This window comes from Mytilus trossulus, chromosome 14, assembly GCF_036588685.1.
Source record: "Mytilus trossulus isolate FHL-02 chromosome 14, PNRI_Mtr1.1.1.hap1, whole genome shotgun sequence".
In the NCBI taxonomy this organism is placed as follows: Eukaryota; Metazoa; Mollusca; class Bivalvia; order Mytilida; family Mytilidae; genus Mytilus; species Mytilus trossulus.
Genome location: NC_086386.1, coordinates 16,459,746 through 16,486,430, shown reverse-complemented (window position 1 = coordinate 16,486,430; position 26,685 = coordinate 16,459,746). Strand labels below are relative to the sequence as shown.

Here is a 26,685-nt window from a genome sequence, read left to right as displayed (position 1 = left end):
AAATCAATCATATTACAGAATTCAAACACACATTTATTAAAACATAAATCAATCTGTTTATTTTGGTAAGTTTGTGAAATTTGCTGCACCAAAATATACATATATAAGATGAAAGAATATTAAACAAACCTTCAGGTGCTAACAATGTAATCATAGCAGGTATGGCTTCTTCATTCTTTCTCAACTTTTTCCTTACTTCGGCTAAAATTTTACAAAAGCATTTTAAGTGTTTAAATAAATGAGTAAAACATTCAGTTTTAACCATATAACTAGAACTGGTATAGTATAGACTACACATCTATACAAAGAATAAACAACATTACTGTGGATTCATGTATTTTCATAGGTATCAATTTTTTGTGGATTGTGGAAAACTTGCACTTTTGTGGATATTTGATTTCGTGGTTTTGTCAACCACTTCATACAAAGCCTATAGAAAATTTGTTATTCGTTGAACATTTGAATTTGTTGTTCACCTGTACCATATGAAACTGGTATTCAACGACTAAAATTGAATTCACAGTATACAACATTATTGATTTTCATTTACAAAGTCTGACCTGTACATGAATGCTGTAGACAGCAATGTTGAATTGATTAATGAAAAATAAATCACTTTTGAACTGTTCTTGGGTTATTTCAGTGGCTTAGTATTGTGAGGTTTCATGTCATAATTGTCTTGTTCACCAAGAGTTTCTTGAATCAACAAGAGTTTTGAGGTCACATTACAACATGCAGTGAATCCAGTAAAAAGATTGTTTTTTAAATTTGTTGTCCATATCAAATTCTTTTATGTACAATGGCTGATTTTCTAAAGCTTTTAAACATGTTACTTACGATGTGCTGTCATAACACTAACAGCCATACAAGCATTTCTTCTCACTATTCTATCTTCACTTTGTAAGAGTGGAAGTAAAGCTTCTATTGCATTTAAATCAAGAAGCTGTTTCTTATTCTCATCACCTGTAAAAAAGATCATAATTTTACTGTATAATTTTTAAACTTTTTTTTCAGTTACTTTACTAATAATATATCATATAAATTTTAGTTGATTAAAAGTCAGATCAGAAAATAATGTAAATAACAAACAAAAAAAACAAACAAATTCAATGTATCTTTTAAATGTTTCAACATACTAATTTTCTGGGCCTCATCTAACACATCAATCTAGAAAATATTAAGGGCTTTTATTTGAACTTACATTTATCAACATATTTATAAATAGCTTCACATGCTTTGGCCTGTACGTCTTCTTCTGGACTACTTAACATAAGGACCACAGTCCCAGCTTGTCTGCTCTCAACCAATAGTGGGTCAAACTGTAAAGCAAGAAATAAAACATGGGTCAATATAACATAAGGACCACAGTCCCAGCTTGTCTGCTCTCAACCAATAGTGGGTCAAACTGTAAAGTAAGAAATAAAACATGGGTCAATATAACATAAGGACCACAGTCCCAGCTTGTCTGCTCTCAACCAATAATGGGTCAAACTGTAAAGTAAGAAATAAAACATGGGTCAATATAACATAAGGACCACAGTCCCAGCTTGTCTGCTCTCAACCAATAATGGGTCAAACTGTAAAGTAAGAAATAAAACATGGGTCAATATAACATAAGGACCACAGTCCCAGCTTGTCTGCTCTCAACCAATAATGGGTCAAACTGTAAAGGTAGAAATAAAACATGGGTCAATATTACATAAGGACCACAGTCCCAGCTTGTCTGCTCTCAACCAATAGTGGGTCAAACTGTAAGAAATAATAAATATATATGTCATTTTGCATTGACATAGCAAGAGAAAGGAATATTTGTTTTATGTGTCAAAAACATCAACAATTTCCAAACTTTTACCCAATCTTTTGACATGTTCCAGAAATAAATTTGTTATGCCTTTTTGAACAATTTTATTTAAAAATTAATTAAAAATATTCTACCAACTCAGAAACAAATTCAAATGGGAGGGTTATTTGTGTTTAGAACGTTACTGTTAGGTAGCAGTACAAAAAATTTAGGCCCTTAGCTAGTGAATAGTTTGATACTTGGATGAAAAATTGATGATCCAGTTGCATGACTTAAAAAGATTAATCATTTATAAGAATATACAAATGGTGAAACAAACACACCAAGTTATATATGGTACATGTAAGTTATCTAACAATGTTGTATTTTTGTATTGTACAAATGAATTAAAAAAAATGTTTACCATAACCCCTCAGTCACCAAAAACTTTTTTTTTTAATTTCATCTTTACATGCATTTTTTATAAATTAGTTTCAGTACAGCCTGATGAGTCAGAAAGTTATAACTGAATGCCTTAATGATTCCTTATTTACAACTTTATCTTACCACATCATCTGGAGGAGGTTTCTCATCCTTCTTTACTTTCTTTCCCATGTCTGAAATAGAAAGATTCATAAGTTTGTTGATTGTTTAACATTTTTAACCATGACTTTTCAATGCATGTTTTTCTTTTTTTGTAAATTATAGTGATGATGAACAATCATGTCAAATGCCATTATTCACCTCTAAGAGGTATTAACGCTAAAAACAATTTGTGCAGGACAGATACCTTGAGGGCTTACTTTAGATAAATTGACTGGCCCGTAATGATATCATAGTAGGTAATACTAAAGTTCCATTACTTGACCATACATCTCAATTAAAGTTTCAAACCATAAAAGATAGGTTATAGCCACATACATTTGTGCAACAGGCTGCTCTTTTCTATAAGAATTAGATGCATCCTTATATTATGTTAATTGATTAAAGGTCATTCTAAAATTCTAACTTTTAAGATAACATTAATAAGGAATCATGTGACCCTTATCTGAAAGCTGTTGGCCAGTCAATATACTCCAAATATATGTTTATTGCTATATTATACATATAAAGGATAACAACAATATTTAACACCTGACCACACCATCACCTGACTACTCTGAGAAAATATACATGTACATGTATACACAAACAAACAGCAACGGTTATCATATTAATTGTTAGATTCTCACAATGACTGTGGTGGGTAGTCAAAAACATTTGTAAAATCAAGTACTTTTACAACCCTCCTGCCCTTCCTCTTTCTGAAGTTTTCATAAAAAAAAATACCAATATATAGGTTGACCTTGCTAGAAAACAAAATCAAAGCTAAAATTCTATAACTGGGCTGGTAGGGTATGTTTTTTCTCTCATAAAACACAAATTTAATAAAGCATGACAGTGGCGGATCCAGGGGGAGGGTTCCGGGGGGTTGGAACCCCCTCTTTTTATGGATGATGATCAATGCATTTGAATGGGGACATATAGTGGAACCACCCTTTGTCCTGGGTTGGAACCCCTTTCCTTTTGAAAATGGCTGGATCCGCCCCTGCATGAAAATACAATAAGAATGGTTGCAACTAAGTATTTTTCCCACTAAAACTAACAAATATAAGTACATCCTTTCCACAGCTACAATAATCCTAAATAAAATAATTAAATTAAAACTTTAAAAAAAAACCTAGAAATTTACTAATACAATGCACCATGATCATCTAATTTCCTCTGCCAATGATACCTGTTCCTCGAGATGACAGATGAGATCTTGCAGTATCTCGTGATGATGTGAGAGCCCTTTCACGGGAGAGCAAATTAGATCTTGCTAGGTCCAAAGATCTTTTTGAATCAACCATTTTATTGTGTTCTAGTATAAAGCCACATAATCATAAATCAATGTGTGAAGACATGTTTATATGTAGACCACATTGATATCATAAAAAAAAATCACGAAATTTAACAATTTTTTTCTTCATTTGATTATTTATTCAATTTGGAAATGTAAGGAAACGTGGTATAGCAGTTTCATGCACACTTATAAAATATCAAGTCAAAAAGTAATGTAATTGTATTTAATGCTCCTCTAATAAAAGGCAAATAAAAAATAAAATGACATGTGATAAAAAAATTAAGGATATGTTTTTTTCTGTTTTGAAACAATCTGTTAGCATCTATAATTGGTTGTCATTTGTTAATCATGTTTAAATACATATTTGTTTTTTAGATATTTTGTTTTACATTAATTAAGCCATTAGATTTCTCATTTGAATTGTTATACTTTGTCATATAGGGGCCTTTTATAGCTAACTATGCAGTATGGGCTTTGCTCATTGTTGAAGGCTGTACAGTGACCTATAGTTGTTAATTTCTGTGTCATTTGGTCTCTTGTGAAGAGTTGTCTCATTGGCAATCATACCATATCTTCTTTTATATATATGCCAAACATGGCACATGGTTCGTAATGAAAAAGTATTATTAGTTTACTTGATGTAATCAGGGATGTACATGAATGAATGTTTGAACTAATGGAGCATGTACTTTACTAACACAGCTAATGGGGGACGTTTACAAATCAACTATTTTTGGGTCCGCTCAGCTTCATTTGTAATATAAAACACTCTTCATTTACTGCCCGTTAGTTGCCTGTAAATACACCTTATCGCTATTCCCAATTGACCAAAGGCCAAGAATCTGTCCTGCAGCGCTTGAACTATTGACGTCATACAGCAATCACTTTTCCATTGTGGTGTCATATATTTTGTGTTATGATGTCAAAATTTTATAGGAACCTGTGTGATGTCCAATAATGGCGGACAAATAGCGATAAGGTGTATGGATTAAGGGGTCTCTACTAGACTCTATAATCTTGCACAGTATACATCAGGGGTATAGGAGGGGTCCTGATCACGAAATCCCGGAGTAAAAAACAATAAATCCTGAGGTCCTAAATTGACATCCCGAGCTTAAAAACACCCGATCCCAGAGGAGTGATAAAGGTCCTATCCCCCCTCATACATGTATCTGGAACATGAGCGATGTACATACAACTTGTTACATGATAAAATAATTCATTAATTGTAACAATGCAAGTCTAGATTGTGACAGTTGGAATCCATTCATTTGATCTTCATTTACAATTTGTTTAGAGACTTTTCGCCTATTATGCAGAATTTTCCTCGAATTTCGGTATTTTTAATAGGGATCATTCACGGCTTTTCACGGCAGGCGGCGCTGCGGTTCCATAAGTGGTTACTAAGTAAACAACATGGCTTCCGGTGGAGGCGGTGATTACATAACCTGGTCTGTACCAGCCTTGAAGAAGGAATTGTCGTTACGTGGGGCTGTTACAAGAGGGAGAAAGACAGATCTGATAGAAAGGTATACGATGTTGTAAAAAATTTTGGGATTCTTCCATTATAAAGCGAAAAAACACATCAGTCCAAACTACAATACATTGCCAAAAAAGTCAATACGTCACCTACGTTTTTTTCTATGCTTTTCATATACAAACACTTTTCCCAACGGCATCTATAGGTAGATAGTTCACAAATAAAGTGTTTTCATGTGCTGAATAGTCTTAAGAATAGTTCTTTATTTCATCTTAGTTGTGTTAAAAAATTAAAAAAAGCTTTGCCAGACATCATACTTGGATGGAGAGTTGTCTCATTGGCACTCACACCACATCTTCCTATATCATACTTATTTGGACTAGCTGTCGTGTAGATCTACCTACTTTGATTAATTTGTTGTTAAAAATGTATACCCCCCTCCTTAAAAAATAAAATAAATGGGTAAACAAAGTCATATCATTGGCCTTCCTTTGCTTTAGGGGTCCCAACATTACTGAATAAACTCATCTTATAAAGTTTATCAAAAGATATATATTTTTAAGATAGGGGTACTATACAGATATTTTTTGTCTTATAATGTATAGACCATGCAGACTTAGCATTGGGAACAAATTACTTGTTAAGGTAATATAAATATGTGTAACTTTTGATACTAGGATGATTACACAATTTGTATTAACGCCTCCAATATTATGATAATATCACTGTTAAACAGACATGCACTTTGATTGTGCACACAAACATTTTTTTTATACATGTACATATCTTTGAAGAACAATTAAAAATGGCTCTCTGTAATATCTAATATGAATGAATGAAGCACTTAGCAGACATAGTTAATTTTGAAGATATGAAAGCTCCAAAAATAACATATTTTTTTATGTGAAAATATGGTTGCATGTAAATGTATTACATTCATTTTTGAAACCTACATGTATCTGTTCATAGTATATAATTTGGCATGATTTTTATATTAATCAGAACAAAGATTTCATTGTATTATTATTCTTAATATTATAATCATAATAATGTTTGAGTAGATTTTGATGCACAGTGACAGTGTAAAGACAAAAAATGTAACATTGATGATAACAAGTGTATGAATTGTTCCATTTCTTAGATTGAATGCATATGATAGAAACAAAAACTTTCAAGAGGAACCAGTTATCTTACCAGAACCATTAGATGTTGGATGGCCTGTTTCTGGGTTTAGGCAGTTACTTGCTGAGCATAAGATGGTGCTGCCAAAAATAACAAAGGAGCAGATTGATGCTTACTTTGTATATAGATTGGCAGGTAAGTTTTAATTTTCAGATGTCAAAAAATATATAAAAAAAGAAGATGTGGTATGATTGCCAATGAAGCAACTGTCCACAAGATACCAAAACTTTTGAGGAAAGGAAAAAGAAAAGAAAAACAAAACTGTAGTGGTAGCCTTTTAAAAGCCACCTGATGAGTACCCTTGGCAGGGACGAAACAGTTTTTATCTTTTACTTTAATATTATGTACTAACATGACTAATAAATCAATTTAAATCACTGTTTATTATATGTATGTATATATATATATGAATTTAAATTAAAAATAGAAATGAATGCATTTAATATGACTTGAACAATCATTATTTCATTACTAACAGTAATTGACCAGGTAGAGAGTGGTTTTTATAGCAATGACCACTTAAAATTTCAATTGACCAGTAGTATTTGCCAGTATTTCCTGGTATTTACCACTGGCATGGTAAATACTAGTATTGACCACTTTTTTACCAACCTGGTCCAAAACGACAAACATTATCAACTATAGGTCGCTGTATCATTTTACTTTTTATATCATACAATGTCATATATCATATTTTTTTTCTTATTTGTGGTGTGGTATAATATTTTCATCAAACAACAAACCTGTTTTTATAAATTGCTGGGCAAGTGATACCACAATAAACAAATAAGTTTTGACTGATATTTATACCGCCATTGACCGAAGCTTGTGTTGTTACTAAGGACGTCCTATATTGGTGTGTAGTTCATGACGTAGTACACAAAAGTACCTGATTGACAAATGGCGGGAAAATTCCACGAGGTTAGCGTAAATACACAGGTAAATTGGGTAACTAAAGACATATCATTATGTACAATACAATTTGATTAATTAACGACACAAATGCCTCTCTAAATGAATATTTAAGTGGCATGAGTGCCAATATTTTATATTTATAAATTTTCAAATTAATTTTGGAAAGAAATATTTCTAAAGTGTTGTATTATAAAACCCTACTAAATTTTTAATACTTTAATACTTAAATAAATACCTGTTAAAAACTGAGTTACATGGGGTGTGGCAGGAATCACAGCATTTAAAACTTTTTTTGTTTTCATTTTTAATAATTTTGTTCAAGAATCTCAAATTTTAAGAAACATTTTTTATGAAGAGTGCAACACAAATATGGTACAGTTGAACTTAAAAGGCTTGTATCTAATTAATGGCATTTCAGAAATATTTTTTTTTGCTCGGATTTCAATGAAAAATGATTCAAAAATGATACATATATATATAACCTTTTGAAAATTCATTCATTGGAAATTCCTGGCTATGGGCATCTATATTGCATTTTTTGTATCAGAACTATTAGAGTTTTTAGTTACATATAAATATAAGAAGATGTGGTAATTATACATGTAACTATAATTGCCAATACTAGACAAATTTCCAGCAGAGACCAAAAGACGTAGCAAAATAAAAACACCCAAAATGTGCAAGCCTGTCTCTTTCTGATATCTTAGTTTCTAGTATAAAATTTAGTCTGTCTTTTTCTGAACAATCTCCGGTGAATGTAATGTAAATCATCCTAACCATCAAAGTTTTGCCATGGCAAAAGTTATAAACTTTACATTTAACATGTAAAATTCTAAAAATGCTTGCTTGCATTTATCATTGTAGGGTGATATTAACAAATTGAAGGACATTAATTCTGCATAGAAATAATATTCTCAATTTTTGAAAAGCGATTTTTTTTTTATTGCAAAATCTCTCCCATGCAATTTTCCCAAATATATCTACAGAAATTGTTATCGTATCTCAGACCTGTTATTTGAATAAAAAGCTACCATTAAATTATGGAAAAATGGAATATCCATCAAACATTATCTCTGCTTACATTACAGAATTAAAAAAAAATATCAGGGTAATTCAAACCTTGGGATATGTTTCACTGCAGTAAGCAGCATACATGCATCACAAGATGAAAATATTGTCATAACTATAGTAACACTTTGTTTAGCAGAGAATCATATTAAAATTAAGCTGTAGAATCTATTTAGATAAGCTTATCCATTTGTGTGTATCAGCATGGCTTGTGTCAGGAGTTTTTGTTGTAGGTAGATAAATACTACATAAACGGAAGCACCTGTCTCAATCAGGTGAAGACTGTAAAAATGATATGTTACATCTGACTTCTGTGTTTGAAATTGGTAAAAAGATATTAGTTATTTCCATGCTCTTATTTTTTTTGCAGTAATTCCAGTATTAAGGGATGTTTGAAAGATATAAGAATAAGTGAATGACCAGTATGTTCAAAGTATCTTTTATTTGTTTGAGGGTAAGCATATATTATGTGGTATATAGATATAGGAAGATGTGGTGTGAGTGCCAATGAGACAACCCTCCATCCAAATAACAATTTAAAAATTAAACCATTATAGGTTAAAGTACGGCCTTCAACACGGAGCCTTGGCTCACACCGAACAACAAGCTATAAAGGGCCCCAAAATTACTAGTGTAAAACCATTCAAACGGGAAAACCAACGGTCTAATCTATATAAACAAAACAAGAAACGAGAAACATGTATATTACATAAACAAACGACAACTACTGTACATCAGATCCTGACTTAGGACAGGTGCAAACATTTGCAGCGGGATTAAACGTTTTAATGGGCCTATAGATCTCTCAGCCAATTATATATACATCATACCACATCACCTCATTTTATATAACAGGATCTTTTTGACTTTTTATTGACACAGATGACATTTATGTTGGCCAAAGGAGTCAAAAAAGATATCATGAGATATTTTCATATACATATATGTAGTATGGATAATAACTTGATTCTAAGGCAGATTCAGGGGAAGATTCAGGGGAGAGGATATAGAGGGTGTATATCAGCTGCAACCAGCCCCCCCCCCCCCCCCCCCCCCAAATTTGATTGTCAAAATATTTGTAAATTTTGTTTTCCATGATATATATAAACCTTGAAAGTGTATAAGGAAACTGTTCAAATTTTGTTTATATATATACCTAGCATTCATACATAGCAATTTGCTCCCCATTTCTAAAATCCTGGACCCTCCCTTGATATTAAGGTTAAAAGGGGTTACAGTTAAATATTGAAAGTGATTATAAATCAATTACATTCATGTTATCACCTTTTATTTAGAATCCATCATCAATACAGATAGTGAACTGATACAAGCAATATTATTCAACTGTTTAAATATTGGAATATGCAAATTAGATTATGAATAAGGTAATTTGAGGGGAGATAACTTGACCCAGACTTGTGGCTATAGATAAGACAGGGAGATAGACAATCTATATAGATTAAACTTTAGAACCCTGCTGACTATATTTCCTCACCAGATATCAATAATTTCCATATACTTAAACATTTACATGATGTATGTCTAGTTAGTACTGTTTGGGATACTGAGTTTTTGATGGGCCACAAACAAGCACCTGTTCTGATATTTTATTGTTGAAGTTTTAGGAATAGCCTTGCCAACTTTTTGTTGTAATGTTGTATTCTTTGTTGGCACAAGATAAATTTAATGTTCTGTTTAAATTTTGATTTCTATACAGACGGAAATAGAATTGCTGTGTTGAATTGATTGTGAAGGGTGAATTATTCAATAGATACTGTGCAGAACTGATTGAAATTAAACTGGAAAATAAACCACTGAAAAAGGTAAGAATTTTTTAAGACTTGGTAGATAGAAAACACATTTACATCTTTTTGTTGTAGTCCTTGAAACATAAAACCACTTACATAATTGAGGGTAAACCATTAACCTAGTTAGCCAAAACAAATAAATATGCAATAAAAAAAGATTCTTCTTCAACATGTTCAACAGGTTCTTAAAATAAAATGAATAAAACAATTAGACATTTTTGCAGACAATTTCAAAAGATTTTACCCAAAAAAATTCCAGGAATATATATATGTTAAATTAATGAGATGTGGTATAATTTCCAATAGAACAACTACCCACCATAGATCTTTTATACATAGTATTAAAATCATTAGATATATACATTATAAGTTACAATTCTTTGCTTGCATTGCAATATACCTTTTGAAGAAAAAAAATTTCACATGCTTCTATAAACAGCATAATTTTGTAAATACCTTTACCATATCATTTGGTATTTTTCACATTTACTGATGTAATTTGTACTGACTTTTTGAAGGCCTAATGAGTTTTAAGTGGAAACTAATTAGTATGCCCTTTCTAAATGAAGGATATTATTATTATTATTCTACATATCTCAGCAAGGTCATTTGGGTTGATAAGGAATCTTTGTTTATTATTTTCAATGAGAATTGTGTACTAGATCACCATTCAGAACTATCTTTTCTGACTGCCATGGTAAGGTGTTATTGTAAGGTAATTTTGGATGAAAGGAAGTGTTTTGTCTGTAAACTAAGAATCATTGATCAGTATAATGTATGTTTTCTTCACCTTTGGGTAATCTTACACCAAATCTGTTAATTAACAACATGGAAGACAAACAAACAGACCTTTACATTATATTGATACTGGGCTTTGATCAGTCAAATGTTGATATAACGTCTCAGCTGATAGCCGACTGCAGAAATCATTTAGATTTATCTTTTCCAATTAACTTGAAAATTTACTGTAAAAGACTGCATGATTTGCAGGTTGAACTTCCTATGTCTGACAAATGTTTCTAGTAATCAGAATGGAGATTTACATGGATGGCACTTAACATTCAGATAATATATATAACTATGAGAAGTGGTTTTGATAATTCACAATGATTTAATTGAATTGAGTAATATCCCCTGAAACTAATGATTAAAAAATGTGATTGCACTCACTTACTTTGATATCAATGCTGCAATTAAAAATAGATTTTATTTATGATAATTTGTCAAATATTTGAATTGAGTTATCTCCCCTGAAACTAATGATAAAAAATGCACTTACATCCTATAAACTTACTTGATATTACTGTTGAATTATATTCAAATGTTTTCATTGCTCAATCAAGTATTTAAAGTGTCTTTGTTTTGAAAAAAAAGTATAATAAATTGCTTTCCCAAACAAAAAGGAGATAAACAAAATGAGTGAAAGGTTATTTATCATTGATGTGAGCTTCAATCATTGTAATTAATCAAAAAGTCATAAAATACAAAGAAAATAGTAACACTAATTTGTCAAGACTAAGAGAACTACAAATCAAATATTTACTACAAGGAATAAATAACATATGGTCTCCTATTAAACTACAAGACTTAATGGAAATAATGATTTTGTCATGTTTTACACTTGCAGGAATTTTTGTATAAATTAAATTATTTAAGTTTTGGTTTTTGAAATATCTTGATTATTGGTGATTAAAAGCCATATTTAGTTTTCTTGCATTTCAAATCCAACCATAACTTTCATATTCATTGTACTTTTTGTGAAGCAGTACACAAACAATTGCAAAAGAAAGAAATGCTAGATAAACCAATCAAATTTACACATTTGTTTCTTTTCATTTTTTTTGTATCATACTTTTTGTAGTGAGATATATGAGAAATATTTCCGTATACAAGATATCATTATCAGGCCACAACCATAAGAGAAATACGTATGCTTTTTAAGAAAATGTTGTGTTTGTACCAATGAGACAACTGTCCATCCAAACACTTATGAACCACATCATCAAATGACAACCACTGAACATCAGGTTCCTGACCAGGTCGAAAAAATTCAGCGGTTTTAAATGTTTTTTAAATAGGTACCCACCTTCACCTTTACCTGAAACAATAATGTAACATCACAACATAGACCTTAGGTGGATCCAGGGGGGGGGGGGGGGGGGGGGCTGGGGCTGGGGCGCATACAAATTGTCTGCTCTGACTGCTTGACTGAATTGCTGAATTCAATAAGTAAGGAGCATGCAATCAATGAGGGGGGTAGGAGAGGTCCTGATCCCGAAATCCAGGGTTTAAAAACACGATAATCCCAAAATCCCAGGCTTAAAAATATGGAATTCCGCGGTCCCGAAATTTGATAAAAAGAATTCCCGGATCCAAAAAGGGTCAATCTCGAAATCCCGAGCTTAAAAACACCTGATCCCGGAGTCCCGATAAACGTCCTATCGTCCCTCATCAATATTGACCTGAACAGATTTCAAGTTATAACATTTTTGCTTGGCCTACTATAGTTCAATTACAGGTAGGTTTGTAATTACCTGTGTGTAATACCAACTGTCTAGTGGGGATTTAATCAATGTAATGGACATTGAACTGACCATTAGATAGTAATTACTTTACAGTATCAGTTTCTATATAATGGTCAACCATCTGTCATCAATAAGTAAACATTGATTTACCACAGACATGATTTATGGCTAAGGAGAATGAACTGAGATGACCATGATGGAGATATAGGTGTAGGAAGTGTTTTAAATTCAAATATTTTATTGGACAAAGCACATATGATACAATGCATATTCCAAGATATAAACACATTAAACATGACAATTTATGCAAATACAACATAAAGAAAACATTTGAAGTACCAATTATATATATAATATCACAGTATTACATAGTATTATACTTATGGTAGACCAACTGACGTGAATATCTGAACTTGGAAGTATCTAAAGACATTTATGTTTATACCATACAAGTTAGACTTGCTTTAACAAGTCCCTTTGTTGTTGACTTCCTCTCTATTTACAAATAATCAGCAGATATGAGTACTGCAAACCAACTTATTTTCGCAGATACTTTATTTCGCGTTTTACCCTTCTTGACCACTTCGCGACTATTTGATTTTACGATTTTCTGATTTATTGATGAAGTTTAGTAAGGAAAGATCAAAGATTCACATATTCGCGACGATTTATATTCACAACAATTTATATTCGCGTTATTTTTTACTATGAAAGTCGTGAAAATAAATCGCTCGACAAAATCAGTTGGTTTACAGTATATTGACAAACAATTTCACGGCATTAAACTTGTTGAAGTTGTTTTTAAAAAGGGGAAATTTTAAATGGACATGTTACCAATTTCTATAGACGTTTGTTTTAGATTCCATAGCATGCAATTACCCAAAAGGAACTTATTTTAGATAACTCAAATATAAACAGCAATAATTGTCCTTTACTAGATTAAAATATTTCAATTTAACGGGGAAACTTTACTTTAAAAATATGAAGAAGGTTTTTGTTCCCTATTGTTAATTTTCCTTTTTTGGGCATTGATGTACCTTTGTCCCCACCATGTATAGTACATATATCCCAACTTGTTTGCTCTGCCAGTGTTTGTTGTGATAATTTTAATTCATTAAATGTAATCTAGCTATATAACTTGTAAATTATTAAGTCAAAGGATTTCATCACCCTCAAATTACTTAAAAAGTCTTCCAGTACTTGATTCTTTCATAGATCTAAAGATTTGGAGGTAACAACGAACAAGCAGTTGAATTAGGAATTATATAATTTACTTGAAGATTTTTTTTTTTAAATATTAATAAAGATAAGTGATGCATGTGGAATAAGTGACACCACAATTCCCTTGATGTTTCTGGTCATGTGAAGTTAACATTATGTGGTTGATTCCTTGGTCTTTGAGTCACAATGAAGAAAGTTAATTATAAGAGAACAGATGGTTTATGCTGTGACTTCCTGTGTAATATTGATGAGACTTCATGTATTTTACAGAAAGGATAAGTTCCCAGAAGTTTTAATTACACATGTAATGTCATTATAATTAAACACAAATGACTGCCAGACATTTTTTGACACTTGTAGAAAATATACAAAGTGGCTATGATGTATACACAGAAAAAAAGTCTTTGTTTGATGATATCAGAACACAAAGACTGTTCAATTACATTTCATGGACTTCCTAAAATAAGAAATAGTCATTTATACTGACAGGGTTGGAATATAAGTGCCACAGACAATCTTTTTGACATTAAATCCTAGTTGTTGAAGGTAACATACACTCAGATTGAATTCAAGAGTGAATTTCATGCTTGGCCTAAAATGTAGATTTTAGATGTAGATGTAGATGAGAATAAAACTGGTCAGAATCATATTAGAGATATTTGTACCATAACATTGTAGAATTTTAGTACATTTCCAGAAAAGAATGTTTCTTTGATATATTAATAGAAAATATCAGTTATGATGTGTTTTAGATTTTTGTGTCATCATGGTCATTGAGTTGATGTGTTATTGACATGTATACCTCTTATAGTTAAATTATTATTTCAAAGAATTCAAACAAAGATTTAAAGTTGTGTCAAACTTTGCATGACCTTTTCTTACATACAAAGATCAGGAGCAACTAAAATAAAATATCTTCATTGTTGACAACTTGTTTAGCAGTCAGAGAAGACTAGTATTTTTAAAAATTCTTCAAATTAATAACATGTAAACACAATGTATATTAAACCTGTAAAATATACCGTTTTCGTTTTCGCTGTTGGTCTGAACATTCTAATAAATTTCCACATGTACAATGATTGAGATATGAACCACATCAATTTATTATAAATCTGAGCTTTTGACAGAAATTGGTGACTTTATAAAGCAATCATTAGAATTGCGAAAATGAGGTCCATGTCCATCAAAGGCTACATTAATTACCATTTATAACTATGTTTTTTTTATGTTTATATTTGTGATTCTTCACTGTCTGTATTAAATGTTGTATTTGTGTTTGCTTGACCCATATGGGTGTATTTTTGCAAATAAAATTATTATTATTATTCAGAGTCTCAAAGATTTCTGAAATTCTGACCCATCAACATACATGTAGATGACAATAAGACCTGGACCCTGTATGCTTAAAGCTACTTAAGTAGATGACAATAAGACCTGGACCCTGTATGCTTTAAGCTACTTAAGTAGATGACAATAAGACCTGGACCCTGTATGCTTAAAGCTACTTAAGTAGATGACAATAAGACCTGGACCCTGTATGCTTAAAGCTACTTAAGTTAAGATATGTTCCCAACTGACAGATTTTTCTACATGTCCTATATACTATAAATAGTACTTTGATTGGATATCCTAACTTAAGTGGTTTTATGCAGATCAGCCCTGAACCACATACTATATTTAGTATATTATACAGAGTCTATTGAATTTTTATCCTTCAACATTGATCATAATACAGCATGAACCACATAAAATATTACACAGAGGTCTAAATTAGTTCTGATCCTATAATATTGATGGTTATAAGACATGAACCACAAAATATATTACACAGAGCCTCAATGATTTCTGATCTTATAACATTGCTAATAAGATGTCTATTTAGGGTGATTTAATTTTGAGTCTCTTGTCAATTATATTACCTAACTATAAACTGATTATAGATAATAATCAGTACATACCAGGACCCTTTACTATACTGGTAGATAGGTAAACATTTGGTATTTACCAGTACTAATGTAAAATTTAATGTACTGTCATGACATTAATAGTTTCTAATTTGGTACTAAATACGATTTTAATTGGAACAGGTTGGTGATTGGAATTTGTATTTGTAATTTGGTCTCAATTTGTCAATGCCCACTGTGCTCTCTGTAGGACTAATTGAGCTAATTTTCTGTGGTGTTAGTGTTAATATAAAACTTATTGATGACTTTACAGGGCTTAGGAGAAATATGTGTAATAGGTGTTGATCTAGCATTATAGAGTAACGGAGGACACATTTAGAAATATTAAATTGGTTCTGAATTGCAAAAGACAGCTTTAAAGTAAGCAGTAACGGTAAGTGAATAAGTAAACAAAGTATCCTATGTAAATTTTATGATTTTAGGACTAATTTTCATATATTTAAAACAGATAGTTCGTGATTCATTTAAAAAGAGGAAACAAAATATTGATCTATTTAACGGTATGGATGATATTTACAGATTGGATGACAGTTTATAATGATTTGCTAAATACAACCATTACTAAATCCAGATGGATTGTATACAGATTATTTGTTTCTCAGTGTGATCATCAGTGTATATAATGAGGTGCTAATTGTCAGAATTACATTTAATAATGATATTTGGACCATTTAAATGGTGGAATTAATGATCATTAACTATCATATTGAAGCTGAATTTTGTAGAGGCGATTGGTCTCCAGCCATACTGACCACCTGCATTAAAATAATAACCTTTGGGCTTCATGTTATTAATAAAGACAATATTATTTTAATTTGTATCTGTAGTGAACAGATGGCCACAATGGTCAGCTTATAACAATCCTCGGTCAGTAGTTATTAAATAATAGAATTTCTTTGAGATATTTATCTTTTATTTACTTGGTGTATTTGCTTAAAAAAAGTCCTTTATATTTGCCCTTGAGGCACAGAATCTAACATCCACTGACAATCTATTCCATGACCTTTTTTCAATATTTGTTCTTTACTATTTGGAAAAATAGTTTAGGTTTGTTGTTTTCTTTGCAAGATTAATTCATAATTATAATACATTTAAAAATATTTGTCTTTTCGATTTCATATGTACATTCAAGCTTTCTTTATTGGTTTAACCAAATCATTGAAAGCCACATTTGATAGAATACCAGAATGAAGGATTACTTCTTTCAAAATACATTACCGGTATGCAAAGTCAGCCAAGTGAATGATTTCTGGAAAAACAGCCATGAAATACTTATCTTTAAGTTGGCTATTTGTTTACAGATGAATTTGGTGTAAATATGTACTATTTTGTATTTACCACATAGAAGTTTGTATTATAAGCATAGGTGGATCTAGGTTGGGGCCCTAGGGAACCCAGCCCAGCCCAAACCACCTCCCCCTCCACCCCCCCCCCCCCCCCCCCCCCCATTTTTCATGGGGAAAATTTGGTTGATTACATAGGAAATCACTGAAGCATGACTGGAGTGAGCCTCTTATGGAAAGTTCTGGATCAGCCACTCGTTTAGACTAATATAGTCTTCCTATTAAGTATAAATCTCCAAAAATTTTGAAAAGTAGCAATTTAGCATTAATAGTGATTATCAAAAATCTGACTTCTGCCAACACAAATGTTCTCAAGTATTAAAAAAAATACTTTAAAACTTAAATATTAACTAACGAAGTGGACTCAGATTTTTTCATTAGTTTTCCTGCTAAAGGTTGATGATATTCTATAGGTACTCCTGCTTCCACCTACAATAAAATATTGAAACCACGATCTTTCCAAGTGTGCTGAAAGTGGCAATAAACACCTTCAATCAATGTTCTGAATTATATCAGGAATTCAGCATGATTTATAAACAGTTATGTCATTGATAAAATTGAGAATGGAAATGGGGAATGTGTCAAAGAGACAACATCCCAACCAATGAACAGACAACAGCAGAAGGTCACCAATAGGTCTTCAAAGCAGCAAGAAACTCCAGCACCCAGAGGCATCCTTCAGCTGGCCCCTAAACAAATATATACTAGTTCAGTGATAATGTACGTCATACTTAACTAAAATTAAAATCCTAAAAGACTAACAGAGGCCAGAGGCTCCTGACTTGGGACAGGCGCAAAAAGTTGGTGGGGTTAAACATGTTTTTTGAGATCTCAAAATGCATCCTATTAATTTGTTATTTCTTATTGCTGGTAATTTACTACATGTACTATTGAATGCAGTGTTTGATGTTTGTACCTCAGCATGTGATAGAGGAAAAAAATTGTTTACCTCCTAATAATTTTGTTTACCTTATTATCCATAATATCAATAAACATGAATGATATTTTGAAAGTATTTGTAGATGATCCGTGGGATTGTTATTTTTCCTAGCTTCATTCAGTACATTATTACGATTGTCTGTTCACCAGTTGTTTGAGGTCAGTAGTAAAACCTCTAAGGTCAGACTTATTACTACCCTATGGCTAGCTTTCTGAATAGTGGCCAACATACCTAACGGAATTAATAAATTGGGATTAAAGTTCTTTAATCAAATTGTTTGTGTAATGTCTTTACAGGTTTTCGTTAATGGAAAAGTGAGAAAAATTTAACTTCCAAGTGACGAAGCAATTTATATTTGTAAAGGTAAGTTTGTAAAGTATTTAAGAAGAATTCTTTTTCATTTAAGATCACTTTTATTGTCATACTGTCATGAATAACTTGTTTAAAAACATGGTTTAATACAAAGAAACACATGTAAATATCAAGTATTTTCATTTGTGATAAATATTCCGATGCTTTCATAGCCAAAGACAAAAATAGAACTGAACTATTATAAGTCAAAACTATGTTGAAGGCACTGTTAAGTTTATTACAAATAGCATTAGAAATAAGATAGCATTCTAAGTATTCATGAAACCGTAGTTATAGTAAGTATCTTTAAAAGAATGATATTTTTAATTGTAAGCTTAAATAGCTTTGCATGGAAGTAAAATATGTTATAAAGATTTGAAAAATGATATTTATAAAAATTTCATAAAAAGTTAAACCTTTTTTTTAATAGAAAAATGGTTCATATATTATATACATAATGATATATATCCATTCAGCATTCAAGTAAATATTGCGTTAGAGTTGCAAAGAATTTAGTAAGTGTGTAATCTTCGGTTAAAGAACATAAAGTCAAAAATCTATTTTCTTGACGTAAGAAGATACTGCATATTGTTTATTAAAGGCAAGAAAAGAGGAAACTAAATGCTTTATAAGTTCCAAACTATCTTATTATTATGCACAACCTAGCAACACCTTATTGTAGTTTAAGCTGTCAATGTCATCTGTATGCAGAGGGATTTAGATGTGACTTTTAATATGTAGAGGGGAGATTACTCATTGTATCATCGTAGACCTGTATCTTATCAGTAAAGTGACATTCCATGACATATGGTACATTGGCCACTCTAAACACCCTCTCAGAGATTAAGGTTTTAATCGGTCCACAAATAATTTGGGAAAAATTGGTTAACGTTGATAAATCGTGTCCTAATACCTGATATCTGGTCAGTGTTTAAGATATAAATTCTACATGACAAGTTTTTGATTGGTGGTGAAAAAGATTTATCCTAAAATAGTAAGTACGCATATTAAGGCCTACTTAGCTGCCAGTTTTGTAAACAAAATTTAATTATAGCATATTCAGCTGACTTAGACCTTGAATGTGTTGTTTTTAACTTAATGTAATGATTACTTGTTTACTTAGTAGATAACCATATATATATAACTTATACGTCAAAGTGGAAACTAAAAATCTGAAAAAAAGTTTTTTGCTGATATGTTTGCAGAATAAATTTTCTTGCACAGCATTGATTTCTCAGGGCACAAATTTTTGGTTCTATAGACTTTAGGCATTTAGTATGCAATAATTATGTTTGAGGGTGGGGGTTGACGTCTTATTTTGTACTTGTCAAACAAAAATCTAAGATTTGAAGTCTAATGTATTACAACTTGACTTAAGCTACTTACTGATGGTTTGAAAATTCTAGTCACCAACCTAAACTATTCACGAACTGCAAATATAAGCTATAAAAATTTATTACTAGCTTGTAGAAAAATTATAATTTGAAGTCAATTTTTATGCGAGAACTTTTATTCTTTCCTTGATTATTTTTGATAAATTTCTGGATGACAGATAGATGTATTATATCTTTATTTCCCTACCTTCAGCCTCCATCATGGTTGCTAACAATGTCAGGTGGAAATTGAAAACCACAACAAAAACATCAATTATTCAACAGATTTTTAATAGAAAAAGGAAGTTAAGGCCATTCTTCTTAAGATATTGGTATTTTGGTTCTCAGCAAACCAGGTGTATTTTACAGTGGACAAATGTTAACATGAAGCAAGTTACATTTTATGCCCCACTTAGCCCTAAGGGGCATTATGTTTTAGGGTCTGTGTGTCTGTTTAAACATTCTTTCATTCATCCATTCATTTGTCCATCTGTCTAGCTTAAGGTGAAAGTTTTGGTTAAAGTTTTTGATCGTGGTAGTTTTTGATGACGCTGAAGTGCAATCAACTTGAAACTTAGTACACATGTTCCCTATGATAATGATCTTTCTAATTTTAATGCTAATTAATAGTTTTTATCCCAATTTCATGGTCCACTGAACATAGGAAATGATAGTTTGTATGGAGCATCCATGTACTATGGACAAATTTTTGTTTTTAAAACTATTTTCAATAATTTTTGCAAAATAAAAATATATTAAAGTGAAAAATATTTTCTGATTCACTGTTTTAAGAACAAATAGACTCAATTGTTTCACAAAAAGAATAAAATCACTTAAGTTGTAACAGTACATAAATTTATCTTGGAATGATACAATCTAAGTTTTTGCAGCTCTAGGAGGAATGAGTTATCATTCTGTCTAGATTAAAGGTGGTCAACTTTGAAAACCAGAGTTTTACTGGTTATTTCTGAAGAGTAGCTCTTATAAACACTTTGTTGATATTTTACTTAAGCATGTTTTGTTTGGCTTGGAATCTTTAAAGTTAGAAGTGGTAAATTTTGAAAAGTAATTAGTGATTCCTGAAGAATGTTTATATTGATCTGGAAAGCAATGTTAACATTATTACGCCTATAATCTAAACAATGGCTTGTTTTAATCTTCATTTAACCTTTGGTATTAGTAACAGCATATGTAGTTTGCAGAAAGGCAGCTTAAGTGGGAGAATTGATACTTGTAACATATTGGAATGGCAAAAATAGTTGGTGATTATGGATGAATTATTTTTGTTTGAACTATTAGAATTCAATTTGAAATTTTTGAAAGGCATCAAGCACAACATGTTTTTTGTTTTGTTTTGCTCTGCTTTGTATTGTCTATTGTTATAATTGAAATGCACACCAGATTTAAAAAGTAAGAAAAGTCAATAACACAACCATAGCATGTGTGTGCATTCAGTGCAATATTCATTGCATACTCAAACCCGGTCTGCTTTAATTGGATGCCAAAATTTATTTTATTGTTAAGTCTTGTTGGAAGAAGATCAAACCAACAAGCCTGATTTGTCCATTCAAAATATGCAAAAAGTGATTAATTCCATCTGGGTGTTGAGCAAAGGAAACTCTATTTTTCAATTTTTGTATACACACACTAGGTAGGAGGGGGCTTCAAGTTATACCCTTGTGGGTCTGTCAGGCTGCCCATCCGTACTTCGAAACATCTTTCATTACATCCCAAAATTGAGTTTCTATTCTCTAACTTCAGTTTGTCTCAACCTAATGGTATGAAACTTATGCACAGATAAAATTTGAATTTGAGTAGCGTAACTTTTACCGGTCTGGAGTTATGATCTTTTATAACTGTATATGCTAGTGGGGGCATCATGCATTCATGTCCTACATATACACAATCTCAAAGTTTTTTTCAAAGTTGATCTTTAAAACTGGTAGTTTTCTTTGACTAGAGGGCTGTCCTTGCATTTTAGAAGGACATGTATCAGATCAAAGTTCTTAAATTACCAGTGCTCTCATCATTTTCAATAATTAATATTGAAAAACTCAAAATGTTCACAAAAGATCTTAAACTTTTAACAATGTCATAAATAAATGTAAATTAATGATAAGATATGAAAATTATAGGTAGATTAGCCAGTCAGGTAAACATAGGATTTATAGCATACTTTGTTCACCTCACTAATACAAAACTCTACATGTCAAAACTTTATATACGATGTAGGTTAAGATGTAAATCTTCACATAGATAAAAATATACTATAGATGCTTGATAAAAGTTTATCATGGGGATGTTCTGATAACTATCTCTGTTTTAAGTTTTTTATAGGCCTATTTGATAAATAATGAAATAGGTTGTCAAATTTATTAATGGGAACAGTTGTATCCACTCAGTCTGTCAAATATGCACTGATTCACATATTTACAGTTTACCACTATTCCATGCTAATGCTCCACATCCACTGTCCAACGTTTAAATTTTCATAGCACACATTTCTATTCACTGCTCCTTCACCTCTAGACAGAATTTAAAGAAATTTTCTGAATCTTAATCATTTGATGCAATTGTGCTTCTTGTATATACTTATATTGGGATTATATTGTGGATGTTTTGACTTGCGGATCCATAAATTATCATAAGTGGGGGCCCACTGACTTCCTAAGAGAAGCCTGCTCCAGTCACGCTTCAGTGATTCCCTATATAAGCAACCATTTTTTTTCCTAAAAGGGGGGGGGGGCAGGCGCCCCGGGCCCCCCTAAATCTGCCTTTGGTTTCTCTTAGCAAAACATGGACTTTTCAAGGGTGTGGGGTATCCTTTTGTGTGTTTGATATTTGTTTGTTCTACATGTATTATCTTCAGGAATCAATATGACTATTGCATACACAAATCTTTTGATTTCTTTCTGAAAAACCACCTCTGACATTCTTGATTCTTCATACTTTTATCAAGCCATATACTATATCGGTACTTTTGGTCTTTCAAATACCTTTTTATCATCTCCGATTTGATGTAGAATGAGTGGACACTATTTAGGTACTTAATTATATAACTGTTGGTAAATAGCCTGTGTAATTGGATTAAATCTACATTATCTGTTACAAATCTTTAAATAATAATCCTTTATGATATAAGAAAACAAAACTGACACAATCATTATGAGGATTTAAGTAATTGTTATTTAGATTAGGTCTGCTTTGATCTCCTTTTGATTTTCATTTTGTCATGGGATTAAATTTCTATTTCATTCATGGATAAAATTTTCTGTGTTTCAAGTATAAGTAATAAAATGAGATTTGAAAAACAGGTATTTATAGGCACTTGCGAAATGTAAGATAAGATAATACATACTTAAAGCCTTGACACATGAGTTTAAATAACAGCTGTTATTTTTACATTTTTTACGATTTTCAAATGCTGCATTGAAATTAAGGAGAAGTCCATTTACCTGAATGTTTTGAACGTGAGGCAAAGTGTTGACTGTAGTGGGGACTATTAAACATATTAGTCTTTGATTCATTTAAATGCATTTTCAATGATTTCAAGATTCCATTGTGGACTAGTTAATTACTTCCATAATTAGCCCTAGCTTTTTGAAAATCATGATTACTTTTGATACAATGGTTTCAACATAGAGAAACAATTTATGTTCGATTAATGTATACATCTCCCCCTCAGCAAGTCATCTAATTTACATAACACTTTCAAAACTTGCAGAAGTTGTGAATTAGTTCCATGTCAGAATATAATTGTAATGTAATTTCTGGCTACCATATGTAAGCGGGTGAATAACCACTTGTGGGAGAGTGTTGATAAGAGGAAGCAGTTGTTCCCCAAAGTTAATGGATTTAAAGCATGTTCAGTCTCATAACAACAGGAAACCAGTCTACAGTGGTTCTTATTCAAGTGTTATTTCAGTGTATGTCCTAGCAGATTTTTAAAATTCAGTGTCGAAAGATTTATTAGTTCTGAATTGATCTCTTTTGTTTTAGTACATGTCACAGTTTTATGATATATACTGGAATTATTTTCAAAGTATACTTGTATTTTGTAATTGGATATAAATTCTTTATTTCTGAGGTAAGAATATTTATATTCATGTATGGTTGGAAAAGATTTAAAGATGCTTGAAAAAAGAATATTTTTTTTAGAGCCAATAGTTAATGTTGAGTCTTTCATGTATAAAAGTACATAGTATTTCTCGTTTCTCATTTTTATATAGATTAAACTGTTGGTTTTCCAGTTTGAATGTTTTTTCACTAGTACCTTCATAGATGCCAACCATTACGATTTTTGCGTAGTTTTTCCGATTTTGCGATAAAAATTACGCTATTACGGTCAAAGTCAAATAGTTACGGATTACCAATCATCTCCGTTCAATTTTGTAAAACTCGGATTTTTACCATTACTTTTCTGTCCTGGTCGGGTATTTAGAAAACGCCAATGGAATGCTTCTGGTTTCTCGGGAGTTATCAACCTATTGTTGAGTAACTAACTGACTTCCGAAAAGACAAACTTGCATTTCCCCTTTCTCTACTTCTTGACAAAACGAAAATGTAGGAGTCGAGAACATCTGAACAATTAATTAATGGACAACATGTTAAACGACAAATTTTAGTGCACATCACTATGCAACCACTTGTCAGTAATTTTTATCGATAAATGCACGTTTATGAATGATTACTGAAAACATTTCAAAAATACGGAAAATTTGACAGTTTGTTACTGATTGTGTCTAAAGGGGGTTGGCATCTATGGTACCTTTTGGGGCTCAGTTTTGAAGGCAGTACCTTGACCTATAATGGTTTACTTTCATAAATTGTTACTTGGATGGAGAGTCGTCTCATTGACACTCATAGTACATATCTTCCTATATCTATATAAAAGGAATGTATTGCTTATATTCACTTCATTTGAACTCCAATGAATAGCAGTTTTATCATGCTCATTGGCAATCATACTACATCTCCTTACTTTTATATATATGTTGTCCATTATGATCTAGCCAAACATTACAAACCAAGTTTACTAAAACTTAGAAGTCTGATAAAGCACGTAGAAATGTTACGATATTATTTTGTGTACTAACATTAATGTATTGTTAAAAACCTTTTGTACTGTCAAGGTATGATGACTGGAGGCTATTATGACAATGATATACCTGTACAATACAAACCCAGCACTATTACAATATATTGACTTCCAATATTAGCTCAAATTATGACACGGACATATTTTGTAAAGAGAAACGATTTATATATCACGTATCATATCCAATAATAATTACGATATTAGTAATATCCATTCTTCATTTACATTATAAATTATACTAATATAGATATTGATAGGGGATGAATCTTGTTCATTAGCAAAAATAACAATTGATATTATCTGTAAATGAGGTATCATCTACACACTGTCACATAGTCATTGTATTAGTAAAACTTGTATGCTTACATTAGATTGGGAATTTTCATTAACGTGAGGAATTCTAGCATTTTGAAGAGGGTTGGAAAAATTGTTGACTTAAATTAGAAAACTAGCTTTTTGCTGTAGTCGGTAACATCTGCAAAACTGAGGAACAAGTTTTTCAAACTTTATTATACTACATCTCCTTACTTTTATATATATTGTCCACTATGATCTAGCCAAACATTACAAACCAAGTTTACTAAAACTTACAAGTCTGGTATAAAGCACGTAGAAATGTTACGATATTATTTTGTGTACTAACATTATTGTATTGTTAAAATCCTTTTGTACTGTCAAAATATGATGACTGGAGGCTATTATGACAATGATATGCCTGTACAATACAAACCCAGCACTATTACAATATATTGACTTCCAATATTAGCTCAAATTATGACACGGACATATTTTGTAAAGAGAAACGATTTATATATCACGTATCATATCCAATAATAATTACGATATTAGTAATATCTATTCTTCATTTACATTATAAATTATACTAATATAGATATTGATAGGGGATGAATCTCGTTCATTAGCAGAAATAACAATTGATATTATCTGTAAATGAGGTATCAGCTATACACTGTCACATATTCATTTTATTAGTAAAACTTATTATTGTATGCTTACATTAGATTGGGAATTTTCATTAGCGTGAGGAATTCTAGCGTGGTAAAATTGTTGACTTGAATTAGAAAACTAGCTTTTTGCTGTAGTGCGCAACATCTGCAACACTAAGGAACAAGTTATTCAAACATTATTGTTTTTTACTTTCAGGCACATATTTTAAGGTTAAGCATTCATTATCTGACTTTTCTTTGTCATAAACGTCACTTACAAAGCAGTAGCAATTTCTTTTAAGGTTGTAATGATTGATTGCAACAAAGTATCAAATTTTACCGAAATCTGCTTGAAGTGATATTGATTGTGAAGTACTAGTAATTTAAACATAAAAAAACTAGTAATTTTGTATGTGCCTTTTCAAACTTCAAATCAATTGTGTTGTTGTATTTTTCAGACTTTTGCCCCAATTACAGAACAGATTTCTACGAGGACAAAGCAGATGAGAGTCAGCCACTGTATATGTCCCTCATCGTTAATCATGTGACATCAGGCCTTGTATGAATACATTGATCTATTGACCCTCAGTGAACGTGATACTGCTTTTGTTTGGACTGACAGCTTTTAGCTTTATTGTATTATTATCCCATAATTGGGGGCTGCTATTTTAACAGTGGAAATTACAGAGGATAAAAAAATTGTGTCAATATTTTACACCTCTTCAGGAAGGGATTTAACTGTTCATTTTGTGAAGAATGATTTATAATACTGGTAAGTTTTTAAAGAAAAAAATGTTTTTAAAAT

At 31.3% G+C, this 26,685-nt stretch overlaps 3 protein-coding genes across 6 annotated transcripts in view; 2 read left to right on the top strand and 1 right to left on the bottom strand.

Moving 5' to 3' along the window:
• Positions 1-7,220, bottom strand: part of LOC134696666 (armadillo repeat-containing protein 3-like) — a 34,126-nt gene extending 26,906 nt beyond the window's left edge. For all 3 annotated transcript variants that reach the window (XM_063558584.1, XM_063558586.1, XM_063558585.1), the window contains exons 1-5: positions 7,071-7,220; positions 2,348-2,397; positions 1,202-1,319; positions 838-963; positions 130-201 (exon numbers count right to left, since the gene is read on the bottom strand). In XM_063558584.1, the coding sequence (XP_063414654.1) occupies positions 130-201; positions 838-963; positions 1,202-1,319; positions 2,348-2,395 (364 nt within the window). In that variant the 5' untranslated portion in view covers positions 2,396-2,397; positions 7,071-7,220. The remainder of the gene's footprint in view (positions 1-129; positions 202-837; positions 964-1,201; positions 1,320-2,347; positions 2,398-7,070) is intronic.
• LOC134697517 (uncharacterized) lies at positions 5,015-26,445 on the top strand. The gene is made up of 3 exons (XM_063559796.1): positions 5,015-5,194; positions 6,287-6,462; positions 26,339-26,445. Exons 1-3 carry the CDS (start codon positions 5,082-5,084, stop codon positions 26,443-26,445), a joined length of 396 nt encoding a protein of 131 aa, XP_063415866.1. The 5' UTR covers positions 5,015-5,081.
• LOC134696665 (rho GTPase-activating protein 7-like) overlaps positions 7,231-26,685 on the top strand; it is a 118,097-nt gene continuing 98,642 nt past the window's right edge. Inside the window, exons 1-6 of one of the 2 annotated variants that reach the window (XM_063558581.1) lie at positions 7,231-7,248; positions 8,681-8,764; positions 10,028-10,133; positions 16,082-16,201; positions 18,408-18,474; positions 26,339-26,652. The gene's annotated coding sequence lies outside the window, so the exon portion shown is untranslated. Of the gene's footprint in view, positions 7,267-8,680; positions 8,765-10,027; positions 10,134-16,081; positions 16,202-18,407; positions 18,475-26,338; positions 26,653-26,685 lie in introns of both variants that reach the window. The other variant, XM_063558580.1, reaches the window with a different exon arrangement.

Bases quoted from the DNA above. Each gene is read 5' to 3' on its own strand.
- LOC134697517 (XM_063559796.1), top strand. From the start codon at position 5,082: ATGGCTTCCGGTGGAGGCGGTGATTACATAACCTGGTCTGTACCAGCC. The intron at 5,195-6,286 runs GTATACGATGTT...TCCATTTCTTAG, and splicing joins AAGACAGATCTGATAGAAAG to ATTGAATGCATATGATAGAA. The intron at 6,463-26,338 runs GTAAGTTTTAAT...TGTATTTTTCAG, and splicing joins CTTTGTATATAGATTGGCAG to ACTTTTGCCCCAATTACAGA.